The 25212-nt window shown below is 38.8% G+C and overlaps 1 protein-coding gene and 2 pseudogenes across 1 annotated transcript; all 3 read left to right on the forward strand.

The window, feature by feature from the left end:
* Window positions 1-894: 894 nt before the first annotated feature.
* Window positions 895-23462, forward strand: LOC101882501 (uncharacterized). Its single transcript, XM_087265186.1, has 14 exons — window positions 895-964; window positions 1290-1358; window positions 2311-2440; window positions 2715-2877; window positions 3854-4046; window positions 9338-9406; window positions 9540-9614; window positions 9728-9799; window positions 9876-9929; window positions 10015-10086; window positions 12814-12919; window positions 13145-13191; window positions 22332-22451; window positions 22652-23462. The coding sequence occupies exons 3-13, from the start codon at window positions 2323-2325 to the stop codon at window positions 22344-22346; spliced, it is 984 nt and encodes a 327-aa protein (XP_087121312.1). The 5' UTR covers window positions 895-964; window positions 1290-1358; window positions 2311-2322; the 3' UTR covers window positions 22347-22451; window positions 22652-23462.
* LOC147842800 (uncharacterized) lies at window positions 14790-15696 on the forward strand (annotated as a pseudogene).
* LOC147842801 (uncharacterized) lies at window positions 20915-21541 on the forward strand (annotated as a pseudogene).
* Window positions 23463-25212: the final 1750 nt, after the last annotated feature.

Raw genomic sequence — 25212 nt, forward strand, 5'->3', positions numbered from 1 at the left:
AAATTATTAAGTAATTAAATGAGTGGTATTGATAATTGATGATGAACACCTGCTATTAACAAACAGAATCAATGAAAGAACACAAAACTATAGCTGACTTCAGTTTGTATCAAATTGATAGATAGACATAATTTTATGATTTTCTTCTTATTTATCTTGCAACTTTACTTACTTTACTAGAAAATTGCATTAAATTAATCAAAATTGTACATAAGGTGAAACTAAACAGCCATAGTTTAAATAACATTTTATTAAGTAAAGTGTTCTAATAATGATGAACATATAAATTATATTTTAATCTAAATCTTTTTTTTCAATAATAGCCTAACAGTTCTTAACTACAGAGAAAACTTAAAATACATTTAAGAGTTTAAGCAACAACTTTAGTTTGTTGTTGTTGTTTGTCAACTTTATTTAATTCTTACTTTTTTATGTTTTAAAACTTTTCTACTTTATTCAGTATGTTTAAAAACACCTCAAATTCTTTTGTGTATGAGAGAGAGAGAAGCATATTTGAGTGTGTGTGTGTGTGTGTGTGTGTGTTGGTTTTTGTGGTTTACACGGACTTTTGACCTGAATAAGCACCAGCATTACACGGACATTTCCGCTTATAAGGACTGACCCCATGTCCTCGTAAACAAAACAGCGCGGATGCACTTCTATATGTCCCAAAAACATTTCCTCGAAGTTTGGCGGCATGTCTTAATATACCACAAATGTCAGAAATGATACAATACACTGTGTGTGCTCTGAGACAGTGGGTGCGCCCCTGTAGCCCGGAACCGGTACAGCAACTGCGTCATCAAAAATTTGCATGTTTTACGCTTGTGTATCTTTGGAGGACTCTGATTGGCTAGATCGGCGCCTCGAGGCGCGAAATCATAAAAACAAAACGGCGAATGTGGGCGGGACTACTCTACACTAACTCATCATTGTGATCATTGTGCTGGAAACCTTCTTAAAAGTAAGTTAATGTTGTTTACTTATTGGTTCTACTTGATTTTATGTAATTTATTTATTTATTAAATGTATATTGCTAAATCCTGCAATTTAACATGATCTTTAAATACTTTAAATATCTTAAAGTCTGAGTGACTTGAAATAATTTATTATCGAGACATTAAAGTATTATATAATATTACGTCTAATCATAAAGATAAACACCAAGGTCTATATCATATATGGGTATTTAAACTATTAATATTAGGATTCACGATCTAAAAATCACGATTACGTGCACTTTAATCAGCGCAAAGGTGACGTTTTGTAACTTCCTGTTTTGACCTGAGGGCCTTTCTGTACCTGATGCAAAGACATCTGCAAATTGAACGGATTTTAAGACACCTGTTATATTTAAGGTAAGTTATACTGCTGATAAATTGCTTCTCTGAGTGTTTGTGACAAAGTTTGGCCTGTTTGTGAGCATCCTCTAAGTTGCTGCATCTCGTTTTACAGTTTAAAATCAGCCAGCGCGTGATGCTAACAGATGTAGCATATTTGCCGATTTATATTTCTGAATGTAGGATATGTAACAATTCTGTTAACAATATATCTTTGATAAAACAGTGTAGACATCGAATGTGTTGACCTGTCTACAGTCTGTAAAGTGGAAATGCGTCCGAACAAGTCCATTGTTCTAATAGAGGTAAAGTTGGTTTATATTCACACATTCTGACTTTCCCCTTAATAATATAATTTCATAAAAGTATTATTTGCCAACTCTAAATAGCAAAATCATATTAACAGCCAATGACTATCAAAGTACAACATTGTTCACTTTCAATTAAACAGTGTTAATGTTGTTTTCAAGTCATACTTGCATGTTAATTCCGATCGAATATTCAAAGTAATATGGTAAACTATAATTTAGAGACTTCTAAATGAACGAATGTGTGAATATAAAACCAAATTTGCCTCATATTAGTGCTGTAAAACGACTAACTTACATGAAATATTACTGCTTCTACTTTTGTGCTTTTATACTTACAAAATTTAAGGAGAAGTGATATATCGCATTTATACATTATACAGTATATATTATAGTGTGAACTGCAAGTTCTCCAGAATACTGTAGTAATAAATAAGTTTCTGTAGGTTTTTTAAAATATGGGGCTTAGAAAATAAAGACGAATATGCAAAAGTATAATTTCCGGGGGGTTTTTTATAAAATGTTTGCCACTCCATGTTACTAACTAAACAATTAAGCTTTGATATATTTTCAATTACATTTGCTTTGTCCCAGTAGAAATGTAATTTATTAATTCAAGCTCAAATGGAATTCAATAATAATAATTATTGTTGTTGAAGCAGAGACATCAAATTATGGCTGAAGTGAAAAGGCGAAGGAAAAGGCTCAGGCCACAGGAAGATGCCATACAGTTTTGTCGCTTGAAGAATGACAAAAATGGGCTGGATGGCAGATTCATTAATGACAATAAAGGTTAGTAAAATGTATTTATGGAGTCATGTTACAGGTATAATTCACCAAAAAGTGAAAAATGTGTCATTTAGTCACTCAAGTTGTTACAAACCTGTTGTAAGTTTCTATTATTTCACACAATAAAAGATATTACCATAATTTGATGTTTAGTAAATGATTTTTTTGTAAACTATCTCATTAAAGCGGCTTGTGCAATAAAGTTGTTTAAGGTTCGTTAAGTGTGGTTCACTCAGTAATTATATCTCAGTAATTATTTTCCCTCTTTGTTGTTTAGGGAGAGGTGTGTTCAGTTGTACTGAGTTTGATAAAGGTGATTTCCTGTTGGAATACAGAGGCGATCTCATAAGCAAAGAAGAATGTGAAAGGAGACAAAGATTATATCATGATGCTCTCAAAGTTTTCATGTTTGAGTTTCGCTACAATGGAAAACTCCTCTGGTATGTACAAATGTTTGATTCACATTTATTTTAGGCTTCTGTAATTTATCAAAATTTCTTGTTGTGATTACTTGCTGAAGATTTTATCTGTATACGGTATTATCACAATATTGACCTAAGCTGCTAAAACGATTACTTTATAATAACCAAAAATAACCTTTGTGTATTGCTTTATTCTATGTACATGTTTGTAGTAAATAAATGTTTTAAACAAATTAAATAACAAAAGTATGATAAAGTAGAATAGGTTACACTTTTTAAAATGACTCAGTAAATGTTAATATAAAATCTACAGTGAGAAATATACATATCCTATTTGTTAAAGCTATGACTGAATTTTATTAGTTATTAACTCCATTTAACAAAACAATTGACTTTTTAATGCATTACTGGCATTAAGAATTTAACATCACATGTAATTAATAAATGCTTTTGTAATTGTCATTAAACAGATTTTAGATAAATTAACTGATGTTAAATAGAACCTTTCTGTACAGAGGTAATGACCTACAGTTCTATAAATAGTTAGAGAATTTTAAATAGCCTAGGCCAGATTAACATGTTTGTTTAAAAAACTATGGTCAAATTCTCCAAGTATTTGACACTGTTAAGAAGACCAGTGCCAACACAACAATCTGGACATAATTAAAAGCCACTCTAAAAGTAACAAAAAAAAAAAAAAACAGTTTTTGAATTTTTCAGCATAATATCAATGTTGTGCTTGTTCATTATCATGATATTATAAATTATTCAATATCAGCATATGTCTAGTTTGTATATATATTTTTTAAAAAAGTTTTGAATTATATTACATTGTAACAGTAAACATGTCAGTAGTTAGGTTTGCTGTGATTATTAGTAATAGTAAATAGTTCTTAAAGCTTAATGATTGCTGTTAAATTATTGGTGATCACAAAGAATATGATATCTCCTTGTTGTATTTTTTCAGTGGTGATAATATGTGTCATTTGTTTAGTGTCGATGCAGCCCGAGATGACGGTTCTCTAGGACGTCTTGTAAATGATGACCATATTAACCCAAACAGCAGGATGAAGACTATCTGTGTCGATGGAAAACCTCACCTTTGCTTATTTGCCACAAGGAACATCTGTGCTGGTGAAGAAATAACCTACAATTATGGCGATTCGGAGTGGCCATGGCGATGCTTGGTATGAAATCCTATACACTATTAATTGTGACTTATTGGATTATAGTAAAATATAAAAGGTCAGTTATTACCAAAGTTCAAGTTTTAGTTCTCCCAAATGTGTAAATTATGTTATTAATTATTCGCTCCATGTTGTTCCAATCCCCTGAGACCTTAGTTCATCTTCAGAACACAAATTAAGATTAGAATATTATCAAGCTACAAAAAAAAAAAAAAAAAACTTTTGTGCGCACAAATATATATATTTTCAACAGATTCCTATTCCCATTGTCAGTTTAGGGTGTGCTTTTACTTTTTGCTTGTTTTGCTTGGCTGTACCTCTGGTGTGTTAGCTCGAATGCGCTTGTGCCTTGTTTTTAAAAAGAGGAAGTTGTGCACAGGCATCCTGGGTATACATCATTGCACAGAGCTCATTAATGTGCGAGATATACTTACACTGTGGAGGAAAAAAAAGTTAAATAGGGTTACTCTTTTTATTTTCTTTGTGCACATTTATTCCTATAGCTTGACAATGTTCTGATTGAACCATTAAAAGCATAAAGACTATTTTTTTTACTTGCTGGCTATGGAGGATGAGAGATCTTAGATTTTATTTGAAATACATCAATTTGTGTTGAATAGGTCTGTCACTATATCTTTGTTTGTTGAAGGATATTTTGCATCAAAATATATTGCGATAAAACTATTTCATAAAAATGAATGCTGAAAACATAAATAAAAGAATGTTATAAAAGTGCAGTGTAAAATTAACCGAGGCTGCAATATCTGCTACCAGATCTATTTTCAGTTGAAAATAAACCCACATAAAAATATACTATATTAATTTACAGTTAATACTGCAGTGTTTTATAACCATGATGACACTGACACCTCCAATAGTGATAGAGATGCTGCGCAATCAGCTCTAACATTGCTAGAATAGTTTTTTTATGTATATTTTTATATTTTTATGTATTATTTATATATATATATATATATATATATATATATATATATATATATATATATATATATATATATATATATATATATATATATATATATTAAGGGTGGAGCTGAACCCGAATACGGTATTTGGAAAGGCACGAATAGCGTGTTTTTACGAATACTTATTTTGAACAAATTATTTGTATTCGGGAGCAAGAAAAGCATTATATCAAAAAGCTGCATTTCCTCCTGAGACCACAGTGCGTGAGTGAGAGAGAGAGAGAGCGAGAGAGAGAGAGAGAGAGAGAGAGAGAGAGAGAGCGAGAGAGACGCTCAGTCAGAGGGTGGGGCGGAGGTAAAAGATCTCTGGCACAAGCTTCTCCACAGCAGCAGACAGAAGGCTCGGCTGAGCGAAAAAAATACTTCTCTGCATCACTATTTTTGTTAAATAGATTTTTGTACCTTAATTGGGTTCCAGATGCAGTTTATAAACTTGTAGCGGAGTTTGTTCGGGATTTTCCATTACGCTGCATTTTTGAAGTTTGCAATCGGGTGCTCTGTTAGCGCTGTTAGCTCGTTAGCTTTGTTAGCGCGGTAATTTAGACAATAGACTGTTGGCAGAGTAACGTTAACGTTCGTTTATAAAGGTTAAAGCGATGCTTTTGCAGTTGTGAATGTATAGTATGCACTTATGGGAGTTATATGGTACGTCTAAATTACTGTCTTGCAGACAGCAAGATATATGCTATAGGCTAGTTAACCTTAGCATAGCTTCCCATCACTTTTTATTAACTTGAAACTCCTCAAATACATTTGGGCACCATGAAAAAGAGTGAGAGTGCTGCTAAGCCATTTCTTGGTCCTCCACCAGTAAAAAAATAAAAATTCATGTTCTTTGTGGAAGCATTTTACAGTCAGTGGTGCTGCAGATAAAACAAAGTGATACTGTATAATGTGTGCAAAAGTGAAATCAGTAGAGGCAGAGATATTAAACATCTGTCAACATCTTCTATGCATAATCATTCATTCATTTCTTTTCGGCTTAGTCCCTTTATCAATCTGGGGTTGCCACGGTGGAATGAACCACCAATTTATCCAGCATATGTTTTACGCAGTGGCTGCCCTTCCAGCTGCTACCCAGCACTGGGAAACATCCATACACTCTCTTTCACACACATACAATAGGGACAATTTAGCTTACCCAATTCACCTATATTGCATGTGTTTAGACTGTGGGGGAAACCGGAGCACCCGGAGGAAACCCACGCCAACATGGGGAGAACCCAGTCGAGGCTCGAACCAGCAACCTTCTTGCTGTGAGGCGACAGTGCTACTCACTGTGCCACCGTGCAACCTTCTATGTAATGTATTATCACATGCACTAAAAGCATCCTCTCCTGATACTGTCTGTGAACCCCCCACAAGCATCAATCTCCTCAATCAGCACAGCTATGTTCTGCTAAATCCTCCACAAGCACCAAACCATCAACACAGCCACATTCTGCCCCAGCAAGTCAGTTTCAAACATAAAAAAGTTAAAAAAAAAAAAACTTTGTGTCTGTTTTGTGGCAGGCAGATGACAATAGCAGGGCTGTATCTATTAGTATTATATAGAATACTTTTGTTCTGCCAGATCCCCCAGGCAGGGTTTTATTTAAATTTATTTAGCTAATTTTAGTTTTTGGAATTCTGTGCATTGGAAAGAAGTTCTTTCAGAAGAAGTACAGTTTTTTGAAATATTATTTGTTTTTATTCTGTCTATTCAGTGTCCTTCAACAAGAACGGTGGTGGTGGGGTTCATAATATTCACAATGGTATATTATTAGTTGTTGGTTTAACCATGGATGAGATAATGGCTTCTATGTTATTTTCTTTTCAATGACATTTCTTGTCACATGTTCAAAAACAACAACCAATATTGCATGTCTATAATTTATATAATGGGTATAATTAAACAATACTTTCACTATAACGTAAATTAGAAGTGTAATAGAAAAAATATATATTTTTGCGCCATTTTGAATTTTACTCTAATACAAATACAAATACTTTTCCCCCCTCAACAAATATAAATACCGGCTGCTCCGCACATCCCTAATATATATATATATATATATATATATATATATATTACTAAAAATTATTGAGGTCATGGCCATGTGTTGTGCGTTAAGTCGATTGATTGATTATTGTGACACGCTTAGTTCTGAAGATCAATAAATGTCTCATGTTGGGAATGAAATGAGGGGAAGTAATTAACATTTTTAGGTGATCAATAATGTATTGTTAGTTACTGCTTATGCATTACATAATTATGCATTCAAGTTCATTTTGGTATTTCAGTGTAAGTGTACATCAGTATTAGACCATGAAAAGAACATGTTCATAATGGCAGGTTGGGCTGTGTGTGTGTGTGTGTGTGTGTTTACACCTGTATTAAGAGGACCCTGTTTTAGGAAGACCTTCTTAGGAACGTTCCTGATGGCAGGTTGCTGTGTGTGTGTGTTTACATATGTATTAAGAGGACCCTGTTTTAGGAAGACCTTAGGAACGTTCCTGATGGCAGGTTGCTGTGTGTGTGTTTACATATGTATTAAGAGGACCCTGTTTTAGGGAAAACCTTCTTAAGTACAAGTTCCTAATAATGACAGGTTGGGTTGTGTGCATGTGTGTGTGTTTACACCTGTATTAGGAGGACCCCGTTTTAAGGAGACCTTCTTAGGAATGATCCTGATGGCAGGTTGGTGTGTGTGTGTTTACACCTGTGTTAAAAGGAGCATTTTTTAGGAAGACCTTCATAAGAACGTGTTTCTAATGTTTGATTTAAGTTTCTTTGATAAAAGGCTGATATTTGATGACCATGCTTATAAGGAGTACATTAAACTGCATAGATTAAGTAGCTTTATCCCACCTAAAATTCTACTCAGCCCCCTAATGTTTTTCAATTAGCTTTTACTCCATGAAATGTGCAATAATTTGGGATTGCCAGTCCCCTTTTAAATTTGATATTTAATTGGCAGCACATTTTGTCTTCTTCCCTTCTTTCAGCTGATTTAATCCATAGACCACAACAATGCAGAGTAATAGAACAAGCTGTTTATCAATATTGTGATAATATCTACATGTTTGCAATACAGCAAATCTGTAGCTAACATTTTGTTGTTTTTAATGTAACATTTTATTTGGAGTATACAATGTATTTTTGTTTGAGGTAATTATTTTAATACAAAATAATAATAATATTTATTATTATTATTATTATTATTATTATTATACCCCATGGGGCTGAGTTCACTAACACGAAAAGACTTTTAGTAGCACCCTTGCTTAAAATCACTCCAATCCAATATGAAATAAACTGCTTTAGAAAAGTATTAATCTACAAGGACCTCTTATTATGATAAAAAATCCTGGATGAGTTTTGACGAATATAATAATAATCAAATCCAGCTAACTCAGTAATCCACATATGAAGAACATGCCCCAGACTTTTGTCAAATCAAATCAGAACCTACTAAGAATCGTCAGTCAAGTCAACATGTTCTTGTGGAGGTCCTCATAGAACAGGATGCTTTTAATACAGGTGTAAACACAAACACACACATCAACTTGCCATCAGAAACATGTTCTTATAGTGTTCTTCTTAAAGCAGGGTCCTTGTAAAAAACATGAATATTATTTTGTGACACTTAAAGATTGAAATACTCATATCTTGTATATTACATACCTACATTTTAAGCAAGATTATAAATTAGTTTTACATCTTACATGCACAAATTTATTGTAAAGTTGAACCACCACCTCTTGAAATCAACACTCTCTCCCAGCCAGAAGTCAAAGATGTAAGGTGGTATTAATTTTCTGTTGTTTCTTTTATTTTCATGTATGTATGTATGTATGTATGTATGTATGTATGTATGTATGTATGTATGTATGAGAGAGGTATGTATGTATTTTTTTTTGTGTGTTCTAGATCATATTTATGTTCGGCGTTTGTTGTTGTAAAAGTAACTACTTTCTATAATTCAATTACTTTTCAACTGAAAACAAAGTAAATTATTAGATCAAAGGAATTAGTTACTTATGATTACCGTGCATTAAATGCTGTAAATTCATATATTTTACTATAAATTGTTTAAAAGCTAAAGGCTATATTTGACGTGAATTTAAAAAAAAATTGTTGTTGTTTAAAGGGGTTTTGAGTTCAATAATAAAATAATTTTTCAGTAATAAGTAATTAGAGAAGTAATTTTAGGTCTGCTGTCATGATCAAACTAGTACTTTGTAATTTACCTTTTTTGAAGGTATCCACCCAACAATTTTAATGCTGCCAATGATTCTTAAGTTTATTTTAATTTTTTTTAGACTCCTTGTAAGGTTGAACCACCCCCTGAAATCAACACAATCTCAGATTCAGAAATCAGAGAGACAGAGGTGTGGTGTTTTTATTTTATTTTTGTTTTATAATGATATTATTTTTGCCATTTTAAATTAAATTTGAAGTCAGTATTTTATGCATATTATTGTCTTAGTCAATTTTACATGTTTATATTTCTATATTTTACAGAGTTGTAGTGAGATTGAACCTTCACCTCTTGAAATCAACATACACTGCCTGTTAGAAGTCAAAGATGTAGACATGGTATTCATTTATTTTGTGTTTTTAGGCATGCCATCAATTCTGAATTTGTTCTCATTATCTGCCTTCTTTTCCTTGGGTATCTACTTCATAACTTTTTTTTCTTATGTTTTTAGCTGACAGTTGTTTGTGATCAGTCAGTGTCAGTGGACTCCAGTGTTTCTGCAGCCTCTGTTGAACCGGAAAAGGTAAGTTATACAATTGGATAATTTCTGAATCCATTGTCTACAGAATGTTTATCGTATTTTTTCTACATCCTTTCAGGTAACTCCAAAGATGAATATTTTACCATCGGAGGATCTAGATTGTGTTGACAAGGTAATAAAATCTGCATTGCATAATAAAAAATAAAAAAAAGTTATATTGCTGCTGGCTAAAATCCTCTCTACATGTGTCTTTTCAGATGTCACCTGTCAAGGAGCATGTGTTAAATAAGAAGCAGAAATATTGTGCCCCTGCTGAAGAAGTTGAAGAGGTATTTATGTTTCGGATTAACAATTTTTTCCCCTGCATAACAGTAAAGGCTTTAAAAGTCCATATTTGCATGGTCTGCCATTTAGTTATTAGAGGAAAAAAGCAGTTTAAAAAAAGGAAAAATGATTTGTTTTCTCTTTCATTAATAAAAGTCATGAATAAAAATTTGTAGCAGGGCTAGAAACTACTGTTATATAACGACTTGCCTAATAACCCTAATCAAGCCTTTGAATCGCACGTTGAATCTGAATGCTTGTATTTCAAAAAATATCTAGTCAAATATTTACTGTCATCAATAAAAATAAAATCTTTCCTTTAAACTGAATTTGGGGGGAAAAGGGAAATAATCCCTTTTTATGATTTAGGGGGGCTATTAATTCTGACTTCAAATGCTTATATACAGTCATTTTCCTCCCTGCAAAGAAAAGGGAAATAAATACAGTATAATAAAAATATGAAACAATCTGTGCTTTAAGCATCTTCACTGAAAGAAAAACACTTTAGCTACCAAAGTTCTTTAGTCAATAGTGAGTGATTTTCTCCTTTTGTTGTTTGATTAATAATAATAAAAGCAGGCGGCAGCTGGAATATTGGTTTCTCTTTCACATATCTTTTGAGTCTCGACTAATTTATTACACTAATGAGGGTTAATATGAATAATCATTAAACACCGTATTTTGACACCTATTTGACCAATAAAATGCTCGCATTAAGATGACTTTAGTTGTGTGTGCTCTGCTCTTCTCTGTGGCTGGGGGCACAGTTTGCGAATGAGACCGAATACTGATCGCATACTGTGACCGCATGCTCGCTCGCGCTTTTAAAAACATGAATTTTTAGAATGTGCATCAATGAATAATATCCCGTGCATCCCGTGCTGCAAACGTTACATTACAGCACATGCTTTTAGTAATTTTTAAGTGAAACTTAGCTTTGCAGAGCAACAAATGTTTTTTCATAATCATTAGAAGCCAAAATTGAAACCGAGTTTTTGATTTATTGCACAGCCCTAATTTTGGTAGATGTAGGTGGGCATAGCTCAACGCTAATTTGTAGAAATTATAGCTGGGCATGGCTTATTTTTTAAAATCTAGATTAATCTCACTGTAATCTTGGAATTTATCTAGATTAATCTATATTAAAATGCCTCATTTGAATTCATTTGAAGGCATTCAGAATATGTAATATTCTACTCAATGTAATGTATTATATGTAATAAAATACCCAAATAATGACAAAAGTCTCCTGTGATGTAAATATTCTTTCATAATTGTAAGTGATCTTGACAAATTGACCACAACGCCCTTCACTGAAAATGCATTAAATGATTCTTGGAAGACAATGCAGCTCATAATGTACGGTAGTTTCACGTGTTTTAAAGGGCACCTATGGTAAAAAATCTACTTTTTAAGCTGTTCGGACAGACGTGTGTAGGTCTAGTGTACAGACCGTCATATTGGGCTGATATAAACACACACACAGTCCTTTTTTTCAATTAAACAACATAAAAATGGTGGACCAATTGGAGCCATTTTAGACCGACCGCAACTTGACGTAGGAGTGCGGTCCCCCCACCCACCAATATTGATTGACAGTATCCTACCATATCCTTAGTTTGTTGTTTCACGTCCGCCATTTTCAGCGTGTGTCAAAGCGATGTCACTAAAGGAACATCCTTGCTCCATTTTTAGATGCAAGGCTCATTGTGCTCAACACAAGATAAATACTCTCTACATTATCGCTCTAATCGGAATTATTGGTTGTATCTTAGGTAGGTTTGCAAACGTATACTTTTCATTGTGTCTACCTTAAACTTCAGCTGTTTGCATTTCTTGCAGTCACAGAAGCTCTCTGTGATCTTAACTAGGTGTAGCTGGAAAAGTGCAAGCGCATTGCCTCATGTGCGCGTCTCTCCATTGCTAATAAAATAACAAACTTGCCTGCAGGTTGCACACCAGAAGCGCCGCTCTGTGTGGTGCGATGCTGACGCAGCGCCATGTATTTTAGAATTCTAAACATAGGTTTCTATAAGAGTACACACAATGGAGCTTCAAGTCGGTGGCTGGGCACCGCGGACAACCACCGACTTGAACCGCCATTGTGTTTACCCTGATAGAAACCTATGTTTAGAATTCTAAAATGCTTGGCATGATGATTCGATTCTTCATGGTGCGACAAAGAGAGTGTCTAGTGTGCCGTGTTGCGGCGCATCCTGTGCCTCAGTCAAAGATAATTCAGTGTGCGTGGTTATTAGTCTTGATGTACAAGCTCGGTACTTGAAACTAGCATACAGTTGGCTGTAAAACTATACAAAGACACAAGTGATTTTGTACTCTCTGCTTGGTCTGTGTCCCGAGTCGTATATGTACGGCTAAATGCTGATCCTCTTACTCCTGCTCCTTTTCTCAGTCTGCCTGTCTGTTGCAAACACAGAGCGTGGGAGATCTTGGCTCCACCCCCTTGTTATGTTGGGCAGGAAGCCGAAACAAATTTTCATGTGAAGCAACACACCCCTAAAACAGCGAGCAGTGTACACGCCCCCAGCATGACACTTTTGAACACATTATAATAAAAACATCTGAACTATGTGTTGAACTGAACCTAAACTGGCACACTCAGAACAACCATAATATTAGTATTAAATCATAAAAAAGAGGTAAACTATGTGCACTTTAATATCTTTTTTGCTTTAATTTTTCATTCACTGATGTTTTTTTTTTCTTCACAGGTCTGCAAACATATTGTGGTCCCTTCAGCAATATCGAGTATGGACAAATGTGCTGAATGTGTGGGACCTGTAGCAGCACAGAAGTGGCTTGGCCTAAAATGTCAATGTTAGTATGATATCTTGTTCTATATGCACCATGACATGTTTTAACAATTCATTTTGGTTTCACTGGTTTATGTTATGAATCCAACTTAAAATAGTATAACTGCTGTAAATAGTATGGTTCATTGTTAATGCACAGATCTGAATAGATTAACAATCATAGGGTTTACATTTAGGCATAGGATGTTAGCAGTTGTAGATGTCCTGACACATAACATTTCTCTCATAGTCCTGCTATTTAAACTTCATGAATGGGATCAGAAACGGTCATTGCGGGTAAGAGAATTTTTAATTCTATTCTTTTGTATCTTATTTTTGTCAGCTATAGGTGTTGAAAATTAATCAGAATCATCTTGATAATAGGAAGTAAGTTCAGAGAAAGATGAGCTGTCAGATGAAGAGTACATACCACAGTCCGAGTCAGACAATCAGTCAGACAGTTCAGATGACATTGCAGCAAGACCAGCATGTTACGTTCAATTGAAATTCCTTTCAGATATACAGGAAGCTACAACCTCTAAGTTTAGTGAGCCTCTGACGTCAGATGTAACTCCCCTGAATTTACCAAAGTGCAGAGGAAAAGGGGTTTTAAAGGCCAGGAAGGCAGGAATTGTGCATGAAGAGCCTGATTTACTCTGTCATGAGGAGCAGCTAACTGAGACAGATAGTGATTCTATCAAATCTGGTGAACATCTCCTTTCCAGAAAGCAGGGCTCAGTGGTGCACAGGTCACCAGGGGCCTCATGTATCAACGCTGCGTACGCACAAAAACTTTGCGTACGCCAGGTTTCACGCTCAGAATCGCTCACGTTTGGATTTACTAACAATGAACTGAACGTGGGAATTTGCGCAGGTTCACGGCAGCTTTCTGGCAGGCGTACGCACATTTTTTGTGCGTGTCTGTTTTATTTCCATTGGCGACTCCTAGAGGCAGTTGTGTTAAATTCTTCTCTACAAAGTGTCTGATCCTTGCAATAGCGTCTGTATGAGACGGGTTCATATAGTAGGTATGTAAGATTTCCATACCATACAGTTGACCAGCTAAACATTAAAGCACAATTTGCAGCGGTCGCCTGTTTTCCCAATGTAATCTGAGCTATCTACTGCACGCACATTGCTATAAAGAAACTATGTGAAGATAAATTTGCATGCGTGAATCAGAAACATTTCCATTCAATAAATGTGCAAATAAAATATGATGCACAAACTTATTGATGATTCCTACTTGTCTTTCTCGTGATAAATAGTGGGCAAAATCTGATATGTAGCGGGGAAAAAAAAGAAGAATGAATTCATCAGACGCTGGATTCGAGCCGAGTTCATGCTCGAACGTGTCAGTACATGATCATATGCTTCTTATGAGGTGCGCCACTGAGACTGCTAAGGGTACTGCAACATTTTACAGATATAAACCACACTATTTCTTTTTTAAATGCACTCAGTGCGATGTTCAGACCCAACTGTGTTAACCGTATCAGCTAAACTCTCCCACTCTATTTTTTTTCTTTTGTTGTTAATTCCGCCGAACAAACTTGCAAATAACACCGCTTTTCTCCGGTCTACCTCCGAAAGCAGCACCTCCATTTCACATTCTGTTCAAAGTTTCTCTTTTTGCTTGCTTTTGCCATTGCTTTTTCGTTGGGTTTTGACATTAGCATAGTCATTAGCATATTCATACGGGGGAGGAGGCAGGGAGGGGTTTTGTGCTCGTGCATGTTGCGCTCAGTTTCACGTTCATTCAGATGTACAAAAGAATATGCGTGAGATTCGGCGTACGCAGTGTTTCATACATCTGAATTTTTTTCTGCGTACGCACATTTGCAGCTTTGTGCGTACGCAATGTTTTAGTAAGATTTCCACGCAAGTCTTCGTACATGAGGCCCCAGATGTGCTTATTTTGCCTTAGTCACAAAATAGAAAGGATGATGATGAGAAACTTTTGAATGCAAGAAGCACCGGAACAGTGAGAGAGGTAGAGAAGGAAAGCAGTGTGGCTGAAGATCAGTGTGTGCAGTCTGCAAAAATCTCATGCTCAGCAAAGTGTAAGAACTATTGCTACATCTGTGGGAAGCCTCAATTCAAGTTAGCACGCCATTTAAAAACTCATATGGGTGAACTTGAAGTTGTGCAGGCATTCTCGTTTCCTGTTCACTCGAAAGAACGTAAAGAAATGCTGCAGAAGCTCAGGAACAAAGGAAACTTTCAACACAATATCGATGTTCTACAGTGTGGAGAGGGGGACCTCAAAATAAAGCGGGCACCTAAAAGAAAATGTGATGCAAAGAATTTTGTTCATTGCATACACTGCAAAGGAATGTTTGTATGAAGAGATCTCTGGCGTCATTTGAAAAGATGTCCTTTGAAACCAGCAGACAGTGAAACTGAAGGAAGGAGAAGAGTTCTGGGTCTTGTGTCTATAGCGGACTCTTTATTCAGTCAGCACATTTCTCAAGGTGTCTGGAAACTCTTGGGTGTGATGAAGCAGGATGACATTTCTGCTGTTGTTAAAAATGACCTGAGTATTCTTCAGCTTGCACAGTCGTTTTTTAACAAACACGGGCATGACCCCACCAAATTTGAGTACATTCGTCAAAAACTACGTGAGGTTGGACGATTGTTGTTGACTTTGCGCAGAGTTTTCTGTCTACAGTCTTGAAGAATCTATTAAGCCTGCCAATTTTCATAGACTCATTAGAGCAGTTCAGATAGTATCTGGCTATGATGAAGAAAGTCACTGCTACCAAAGCCCGAGTCTTGCTTTAAAACTGGGGCATTCACTAAATAAGATCTGTGAAATCATTCATTGCCGGGCACTGATGTCTGAAGACAAGGACTTGATCGCATCTACAGAGACCTTTAAAAAGCTCTACTCTTCAAAGTGGTCAGAGATGATCTCTCACACCGCTTTGGTGACATTGAGCGAAGCTAAATTTAACAAGCCCTCAACACTGCCCTTTACTCAGGATGTCCAGTCCCTTCATCGACACCTTGACAAAACTGCACATGCAGCTTTTCAGAAACTGCAAGAGACCGCATCTACTCAAAGCTATGCAGAACTAACCTAAGCAACACTCACCAGAATCATTGTTTTTAACCGCAGGCGTGCAGGGGAGGTCTCTAAAATGCTGTTGTGGAGAGGTAAGCGTGATCGAACACCCAATCAGGGGGGAGAGCATGCTAGGAGCCCGGCGGCTAATCAGCGGGTCAATCAGAAATGATAAATAACACCTGTCTTTCTAGTGATTGGGCCGGAGAGACTCCGGGAACGGGAGGAGCAGTCGGGAGAGGAGAGAGCACACACACACACACACATACACCGTTACCTGTGTGGTGGCATTAAACAAGAAATAAAATATTTGCTTACCTGAATCGCCGACCCTGTCTTCTTCTTCCCTCAACAACGAACGTTATTACAGTGGTGCCGAAACCCGGGAAGAAGAAGAAACTTCGCTGCCAGAATGTCTACTCCGTCTACTAATCCATGTGCGGAAGTCATCCAGGCGCTCGCGGTTCTCCATCAGGAACAACATCATGCGCTGGTGGAGTTGAAGAAAGATCTAGAACATCGTTTCCAAGTCCTCATGGAGGCCCAGCGGGAGGACCGCGAGGTAATCCGGAGTCTGCTGACCCAGGAGATCCAGCCCGCTTCAACATCTACCGCCCACCCTCCCTATATGCTACAGAAAATGGCGCTGGAGGATGACCCGGAAGTGTTCCTGGATCTTTTTGAAAAGATAGCTGAGGCGTGTGGCTGGCCGCGGGCTGAGTGGCCGGTACGAGTCATCCCGCTGCTCTCGGGCGAAGCCCAGATCGCCGCACAGCAGCTACCGGCCCAGAATCTCCTGGAATACGCTCATCTGAAGCGAGCTATTCTCCAGCGGGCCGGCCGCAACCCGGAGGAGCAACGTCAGCTCTTCCGATCGCTGGTTTTGGCTGAAGGCGGCCGGCCCTTTGCGTTCGCCCAGCAGCTCCGTGACGCCTGCCGCAGATGGCTGGTACAGGATGGCCGAACCACCGCCCAACTGGTGGATGCCGTGGTGCTGGAGCAATTCATCACCCGCCTCCCCTCCCGAACATCGGAGTGGGTCCAGTGCCACCGGCCTGATGATCTGGAGACGGCTATCCGACTGGCGGAGGATCACCTGGTGGCGAGGTCCAGGGTTGGCGAAAGAACCTCTTCTCTCTCTCTCTCTCTTCCCCCTCTCTCTCTCTCTCCTCCTGTTCCCAGGCCCAGACGGCGGGGACCGCCCACACCAGCACCCAGGCGGCGGTGCACAGAGGCGGATCCGCTGAACGTCCCAAGGGGGGCGGGGCCCTATCTGGATGGAGGGGTGGAGCCACGACCCCTGGCGGTTCCCCAGACAATGACAGGTCTCTCTCCGGTTCAATCGGTTGATACTGCTGGCCCCGGGGGTATAGTGAGAATGTCTGGGCCGAGGTATTGGCACCGCGGGCACGAGGATAGCGCACCAAAAGTTTGCTCCATGAAGGAGGTGAGTGCGCTGATTCGCGTTCCCGCCACGCCAATCGTCGCCCCCGGTCGCGACGGGTTATACCGGATACCTGTGAGTATAAAAGGGGGTACATATCAAGCTTTGGTGGATTCGGGGTGTAACCAAACCTCCATCCATCAAAGCCTGCTTCAAGACCCGGCATTGGATACGAGCCGCACTGTAAGGGTAAGGTGTGTGCACGGGGATGTTATTCACTACCCGCTAACGGCAATAGATATTCAATTCCGGGGGAAAAAACATAGTGTAGAGGTAGCGGTTAACCCGCACCTCAAACACCCGCTAATTCTGGGAACTAATTGGCCTGGATTTAATAGATTATTGGGAGTTTTATGTGCGGGTGTTTCTTGGAAGAAGAAATCGCTGGATAGGGGGCGAGTCGCTCAGCTGGGGGAATCCCAAGCAGTGACGTCACGCGCTGACTCAGGGGAAGGGCTGGGAATTTCCCGGTGTAAAGACTTTCCCCTGGAGCAGTCGCGTGATGATACACTAAAACATGCACTCGAAAGAGTGCAGGTTATTGATGGGAAAATCCTCCAGCCTGATAGACCCCTCTCCTATCCGTATTTTGCGGTGATTAATGATAGGGTGTATCGAGTGACCCAAGACGCTCAGACAAAAGAAGATACAACCCAGCTATTAGTACCAAAGAGCCGCCGGGAAATGCTTTTTCAGGCGGCTCATTCTAATCCTATGGCCGGACATTTAGGTCAGGCGGCCACACTAAATCGCCTCATGACCCGATTCTTTTGGCCGGGCATTCACGGTGACGTCAGCAGATGGTGCGCGGCGTGCAGTGAATGTCAGCTGGTAAATCCGCCGGCCACCCCAAAAGCGCCATTGCGCCCTTTACCAATTATGGAGATCCCCTTCGAGAGAATTGGTATGGATCTCATCGGGCCATTAGAGCGATCTGCACGCGGGCATCGGTTTGCATTAGTTCTGGTGGATTATGCAACCCGCTACCCGGAAGCAGTCGCGCTCCGTAACATCTCAGCAAAGAGCGTTGCGGAGGCGCTGTTTCGCCTCATCTCCCGTGTGGGAATCCCCAAGGAGATTCTCACTGATCAAGGCACCGCGTTCATGTCACGCACGATGCGCGAGCTTTACGGATTATTGGGCATTAAATCTATTCGCACCAGCGTCTATCACCCACAAACAGACGGGCTGGTGGAAAGATTTAATCGCACGCTTAAATCAATGATCCATAAATTCGTTCACGAGGACGCGAAAAATTGGGATAAGTGGTTGGAGCCCTTATTATTCGCTGTGCGGGAGGTTCCCCAAGCCTCCACGGGGTTTTCCCCCTTCGAGCTTCTCTACGGCAGACAGCCCAGAGGGGTTTTGGATGTTGTTAGAGAGGCTTGGGAGGACGAGCCTTCTAATAGTAAGAATGAAATTCAATATATCCTGGACCTTAGAGCAAAACTCCACACACTGGGGCGGCTCTCTACAGAGAATTTGCTTAAGGCTCAGGATGACCAATGCCGGCGATATGATAAGGGCACTAAACTCCGTAAATTTTCACAGGGAGATAAAGTACTTGTACTGCTACCCACTTCCAGCTCTAAATTACTCGCCAAGTGGCAAGGGCCGTTTGTGGTCACACGACGAGTCAGTGATCTCGATTACGAGGTGGTTCGTTCGGACAGGGCTGACTCGCGTCAGATTTATCACATTAATCTGCTTAAGCAGTGGAGGGAGCCGGAGGACGTGGCGCTGGCTACGCTTGTTACTAACGAGGATGACCTGGGGCCGGAGAGCTCCGGCCGAGAACGGCCAAGCGCTCTGGTCACCGGGGGCGATCATCTCTCAGCGAGCCAGCTCCTCGACATCCGGCACCTCCAACGTGAATACTCTGACGTATTTTCGCCCCTGCCCGGTCGTACTAACCTGATTCAGCACCATATCGAGACCGAACCGGGCGTGGTCGTTAGGACCCGGCCGTATCGCCTACCTGAACACAAGAAAAAAGTGATTCAGGAAGAATTGAATAATATGTTGAAAATGGGAGTAGTAGAAGAATCCCACAGCGACTGGGCCAGCCCGATTGTCTTGGTGCCTAAGACGGACGGCTCGGTCCGGTTCTGTGTGGATTATCGCAAGGTGAATGCTGTGTCGAAATTTGACGCTTATCCAATGCCGCGTATTGACGAGTTGCTCGACCGGTTAGGTGCTGCTCGATATTACTCGACATTGGATTTAACGAAGGGCTATTGGCAGATCCCCTTATCTCCAATATCCCGCGAAAAAACAGCCTTCACTACGCCGTTTGGATTGCACCAATTTGTGACGCTTCCGTTCGAGCTGTTCGGGGCACCGGCGACGTTTCAGCGCCTGATGGACAAAATACTCGGCCCTCACACAGCATATGCCGCTGCTTATCTAGATGATATCATCATTTACAGTAATGACTGGCAGCGGCATATACAACATTTGAGGGCGGTATTGTCGGCGCTGAGACGGGCCGGGCTCACGGCCAACCCACGGAAGTGCGCAATTGGGCGAGTGGAGGTAAGGTATCTGGGCTTCCACTTAGGTCACGGGCAGGTGCAGCCCCAAATTGATAAGACTGCAGCCATTGCAACCTGTCCGAGACCTAAGACCAAAAAGGAGGTGAGACAGTTTTTGGGGCTGGCAGGTTATTATAGGCGTTTTGTCCCTAATCATTCGGCCCTTGTCAGCTCATTGACTGATCTCACTAAAAAGGAGGGACCGGATACCGTCCAATGGTCGGAGCAGTGCCAACAGGCCTTCTCAAAGGTAAAATCTATACTTTGCGGGGGGCCGCTATTGCACGCTCCTGACTTTGCTCTCCCCTTTGTTTTACAGACGGACGCATCCGATCGGGGACTGGGGGCGGTTCTCTCGCAGGAGGTGGCGGGAGTGGAACGGCCGGTGCTGTACATTAGCCGCAAACTCAGCAAGAGTGAGGCTAAGTACAGCACCATAGAGAAGGAGTGCCTGGCGATCAGGTGGGCCGTTCTCACTCTCCGCTATTACCTCCTGGGTAGGGAATTCGCTCTCTGTTCAGATCACGCTCCTCTCCAGTGGCTTCACCGCATGAAGGATACCAATGCGCGGATCACCCGTTGGTATCTAGCTTTACAGCCTTATAAGTTCAAGGTGATCCACAGGCCGGGTGTACAAATGGCTGTAGCCGACTTCCTCTCGAGGGCGGGGGGGGGGGGAGGGCTGCAGGCCGGACGGCTCCCCGGCCTGAGGCGGGCGGTGGGGGTATGTGGAGAGGTAAGCGTGATCGAACACCCAATCAGGGGGGAGAGCATGCTAGGAGCCCGGCGGCTAATCAGCGGGTCAATCAGAAATGATAAATAACACCTGTCTTTCTAGTGATTGGGCCGGAGAGACTCCCTTCTTAAGGAGAACGGGAGGAGCAGTCGGGAGAGGAGAGAGCACACACACACACACACATACACCGTTACCTGTGTGGTGGCATTAAACAAGAAATAAAATATTTGCTTACCTGAATCGCCGACCCTGTCTTCTTCTTCCCTCAACAACGAACGTTATTACAGCTGTTAAAGGGTTTCAGAGAAAGGGACAGCACTGCTCTTCATGATGATGTGGCGATGGGCCTGAGCCAGTTTGAGCAGAGACTCTGCAGCCACTTTAGTCGAGTTGAGATCAGGGGAAAGAGAGGAAGAAAGGTAGCCATTCTTCTCTCTCCTGATATGGTTGATGCCCTGACGCTGCTGGTCAGCAGGAGAAGTGAGTGTGGAGTGCTGGACAGTAATGCATTCCTGTTTGCTCGACCAAACTGCCAAAGTCACTAAAGAGGTCAGGATTCTCTGAGGGTATATGCTAATGAATGTGGAGCTCAGAATCCAGAGTTTCTGAGATCTACTTATTTGCGTAAACATGTGGCTACTCTCTCCCAAATTCTAAACCTGAAAAACAATGAGTTAGATCAGGTAGCAGACTTTTTAGGGCATGACATTCGTGTACACCGTGATTATTATCGACTGCCAGAAGCCACTACTCAGCTAGCAAAGATTTCAAAACTTCTGCTAGCAATGGAAAAGGGTTGTCTTCCTAATATTCAAGGCAAATCACTTGATGACATTGAGATTGAAGGTATGTCCATTATTGTGTGAGTAGCACATAGGGTCTTACACACTCACAGGGAGGTTTAAGGAAAGTCATATGACTTATTTCTTGTGCATTGTAATGCTGTGTTCACACCAGACACGGTATGCATGAATAAATCACACTATTCGCACTTAAATAGACGCGTGAACATTTTGAGTTTACTCGCGTCATTCGTAGGTCAAATTCTCGTCATGGGCAGGGCTTCTGTTTGCTCGGTGACTCTATCATCATTGCTAAATGGCTTATTAGGAGAATAGCTGTGTTTATGTGCTTTATGAAGGCTGAAAATTTTGTTTGGCGCCATGTCTGAGTTCACTAGACACTTTCAGAGGTGCACCCAGATTTGTGAGTTTATCAACTCCCCCAGAAACTGTTCCTGGATGATAGAGGCTTTTAGTTTGCTTCAGACTGAGCCCAGCCCAGTTTGATCAGCTGTTGTCAGATGTCGGCAGGAGGATTTCCCCACAGACAACAACAACAGGCACTATGTCATAACAAGAGATAGCTCGTTAACGCGGTGTGCAATGTCCACTGAAGTTCAGATATTCCAACTCAAGCGATTTGCACAATTCACTCCACCTCAATTGCACAATTTGCGCCCCAGGATATTTATTTGCATCTTTGCAGTGAGTTAACATGTAAATCACTTGTGCTTGACACTTTATCCATATCTGGTGTGAACACAGCAAAAGATGTAGTGTCATTTGGCATGTTTCATAAATGCTGTATGATTGCTATTTGACTTCTGAATCCAGATATGTATGTTTTTCATGTTGAATTAAATGTTATTTGAAGATGAGATCCAAATAACAGATTGCGATGACAGCGATCATGAAGAAAGTGGTTCTGAAGATGATGGAACTGGAACTGCTGATGATGGGAGTGCTGGAACTGCTAGAGATGCCAGTAATACTGGTATGCTTAAGTTGTTTTTTTTTTTTTAATACAGTTAAAGATATATATTATCCAGCATTTCTAACACAATATAAATTATGTTTGGACAAAAATTGATAAATGCAGCTTATAGAAAACTAACAGGCCTTAAGAAATTGTTTTTTTTTTCTCTGAGTTTTACTTCTGGGTATCCTCATTATTATATTACCTATTTTCTGCAGGGGTTCAGATGCCACTGAATACTGACACCACAGAAGTCCTTGAAGGTACCAGAGGTTTAAATTACAATGCCTCCAATGTAAGTACATGAGCTCAAAAAGTCTTTTTTTGTACAGAGAGTGAGAATGAGGCAGAACCTCAAATCCCACGGAGATGTCAGAAAGTGCCTTGGACTAATGTTGAAATCACTGCTGTGATGAAACAGTTTAAGGGTCATATTGCCAAAGGATCACTGGCAACTAAGCATGAATGCCAGCAATGCAAATCTGCTGAGCACCCTGTTCTGGATAGACGTAGTGCACAGAACATACGTGATTTTGTGAGAAATGGGGGTATTAGCTTAAAAAAGAGAGCCCTAGATAAGTGAGGTTACATACACTGTCTCTTTTGATGTCATTCTGTAACAATAAGCACTTTGGTTGTTTTTGTAGTTTTTTTTTTCTTAGTGCAAAACTGGTAAGCGAGTAGCACTGTGTAAAGCGCTTTGAGTGCCCAGAAAAGCGCTATATAAATGTAAGGAATTATTATTATTATTATTAGTTCATCTCACTAGAGAAATCTGTTTGATTACCTTTAAGAAGCTAACAGATGAATTTGTCAATTTGGCAATTTCTTGTTGTGGACTGGTTATTAGTCCTTGGTTTTTTGTGGATTTCCACCTGTTACTAAAAGGGTTTGTTTAACCAAAAATTTAAATTGTTATTAAGGATTTAGCGTTATATATAGACAGCATGGGTCCAGAGATGTACAAAGTCCAGAAAGGAATCAAAAACCTATCATCTTCTGATGGAATAAAAAAAATCGGTAACACTTTATAACAACTGCACACTGTGCATCATTTACAAAGCATTAGCAAATAAAGAATTCATTATCTGTTAAGCATTAACTCTATATTAATAAGCGTTAGTAAGCAATTTATAACTGCAGCTACAAATGCTCTGTTCTTGACTTACAACCAAATTAATAATGTGCTTAATAATTGTACTTTCATACTCTGTTAATGATTTATTTTTCATTACTAAATTAAGTATCGAATTATTTACAAACCAGTTATTTAAGCATAGTTGGTGTTTTTTAAGATAATTCAGAATGAGTTGGTAAATGATTAATAAACTATTAAAATTAACATTTATAAATCTTAGTATTCAGGCATTTACTAATAGTTAATTTATATGTTAATAAATTTTTTATTAACTAAACTTTATCCAGTTTCGTGACCTAATATAATGTGAGGACTATTTATGCTTTATAAACCCCTAATAAATGACAGTCAGTTGAGATAGATATAAGTTAACAGAGTCAGTTAAATTCTAAACAGGAAAAATGAATAAAAATGACTTTATTCATTCCTATTCATTTGAAGATACACAAATGAAACTGTACTTTAAATTAAAAAATACATTTTTTTGCAACCTTATCTAAAATAAAATGACTGTAAAGTTTGAACATTGCATCTTATCATATTGTTAAATTGTTATGTTGTTGTTTTATCCAGTTTTATGACGTATTTTGACAATCCTGTTATTTAGCATTCTTTAGATGATTTGGCATCATCATTTAACAGCAATTTTACTTTTTAGAAAAGATTGCAAAGATTATTGTTCATTTGTTGCTCAGTAACAACTAAACAACTTTAGTTGTCATTTATAAGGGATTTATAAAGCATAAATAGTTCTCACTTTAGGTCACAAAACTGCATAAGGTTGAGTTAATAAAGCATTTATTAACACATAGTAACCATTAATATATGCCTCAATAGTAAGATAAATGTATAAAAGTAATTGATATATAAATTACTGAATTTAACAAACTCATTCTGAATGATCTTAAAAACCTCCAACTACTCTTAAATACAACTGGTTTGTAAATGATGCGATACTTAATTTAGTCATGAAAAAATCATAAACAGAGTATGGAAGTACAATTATTAAGCACAATATAAATGTGGTTTTAAGTCAAGAATACAGTATTTGTAGCTGCAGTTCAAACTGCTTACTAGCGTTAATTAATGTAGAGTTAATGCTTAACAGATAATGTATTCACTAGATGCTAATGCTTTGTAAATGATGCGTAGTGTGTAGTTATTAAAAAGCGTTAACAAGAAATCTTCAATTTTATTATTATGAAGCTACAAAACTTTTGTGCACACAAATAACATCTTTGTCAAACATGTTCTTCTCTGTAGTGACAGTTCAGGGATTTCGTTCACAAGAATACTTTGTTTTTGTACCTATTTTTTACCTTTTTTGGAGGGTCAGAGAATTCTTAGGTCACATCCAAAATATCCTAATTTGTGCTTCAAAGGTGAACAAAGGTATCATGGAATTAGAATATAGTTATTCATAAGAGAATTTACTAATTTGATTGAACTAAGATTTGCAGCATTTGTGCTCAATGTTAAAGAATGTTTTGTGAGGTACTTTAGTGGCAAGACTTTTTTGTAATTTTATTTAAAGATACATTTTAAGTTGGTGGATATTGTTATTTTTGTTGTGTTTTGTATGGTCTCCTGTTTTATAGACAGATTACACTATTGAATTTATTTATTTTATTTATTTATTTA

Source organism: Danio rerio, chromosome 8, assembly GCF_052040795.2.
Source record: "Danio rerio strain M-AB ecotype USA chromosome 8, GRCz13ab, whole genome shotgun sequence".
NCBI lineage: Eukaryota > Metazoa > Chordata > Actinopteri > Cypriniformes > Danionidae > Danio > Danio rerio.

Bases quoted from the DNA above. Each gene is read 5' to 3' on its own strand.
- LOC101882501 (XM_087265186.1), top strand. From the start codon at position 2,323: ATGGCTGAAGTGAAAAGGCGAAGGAAAAGGCTCAGGCCACAGGAAGAT. The intron at 2,441-2,714 runs GTTAGTAAAATG...TTTGTTGTTTAG, and splicing joins ATTCATTAATGACAATAAAG to GGAGAGGTGTGTTCAGTTGT. The intron at 4,047-9,337 runs GTATGAAATCCT...AATTTTTTTTAG, and splicing joins AGTGGCCATGGCGATGCTTG to ACTCCTTGTAAGGTTGAACC.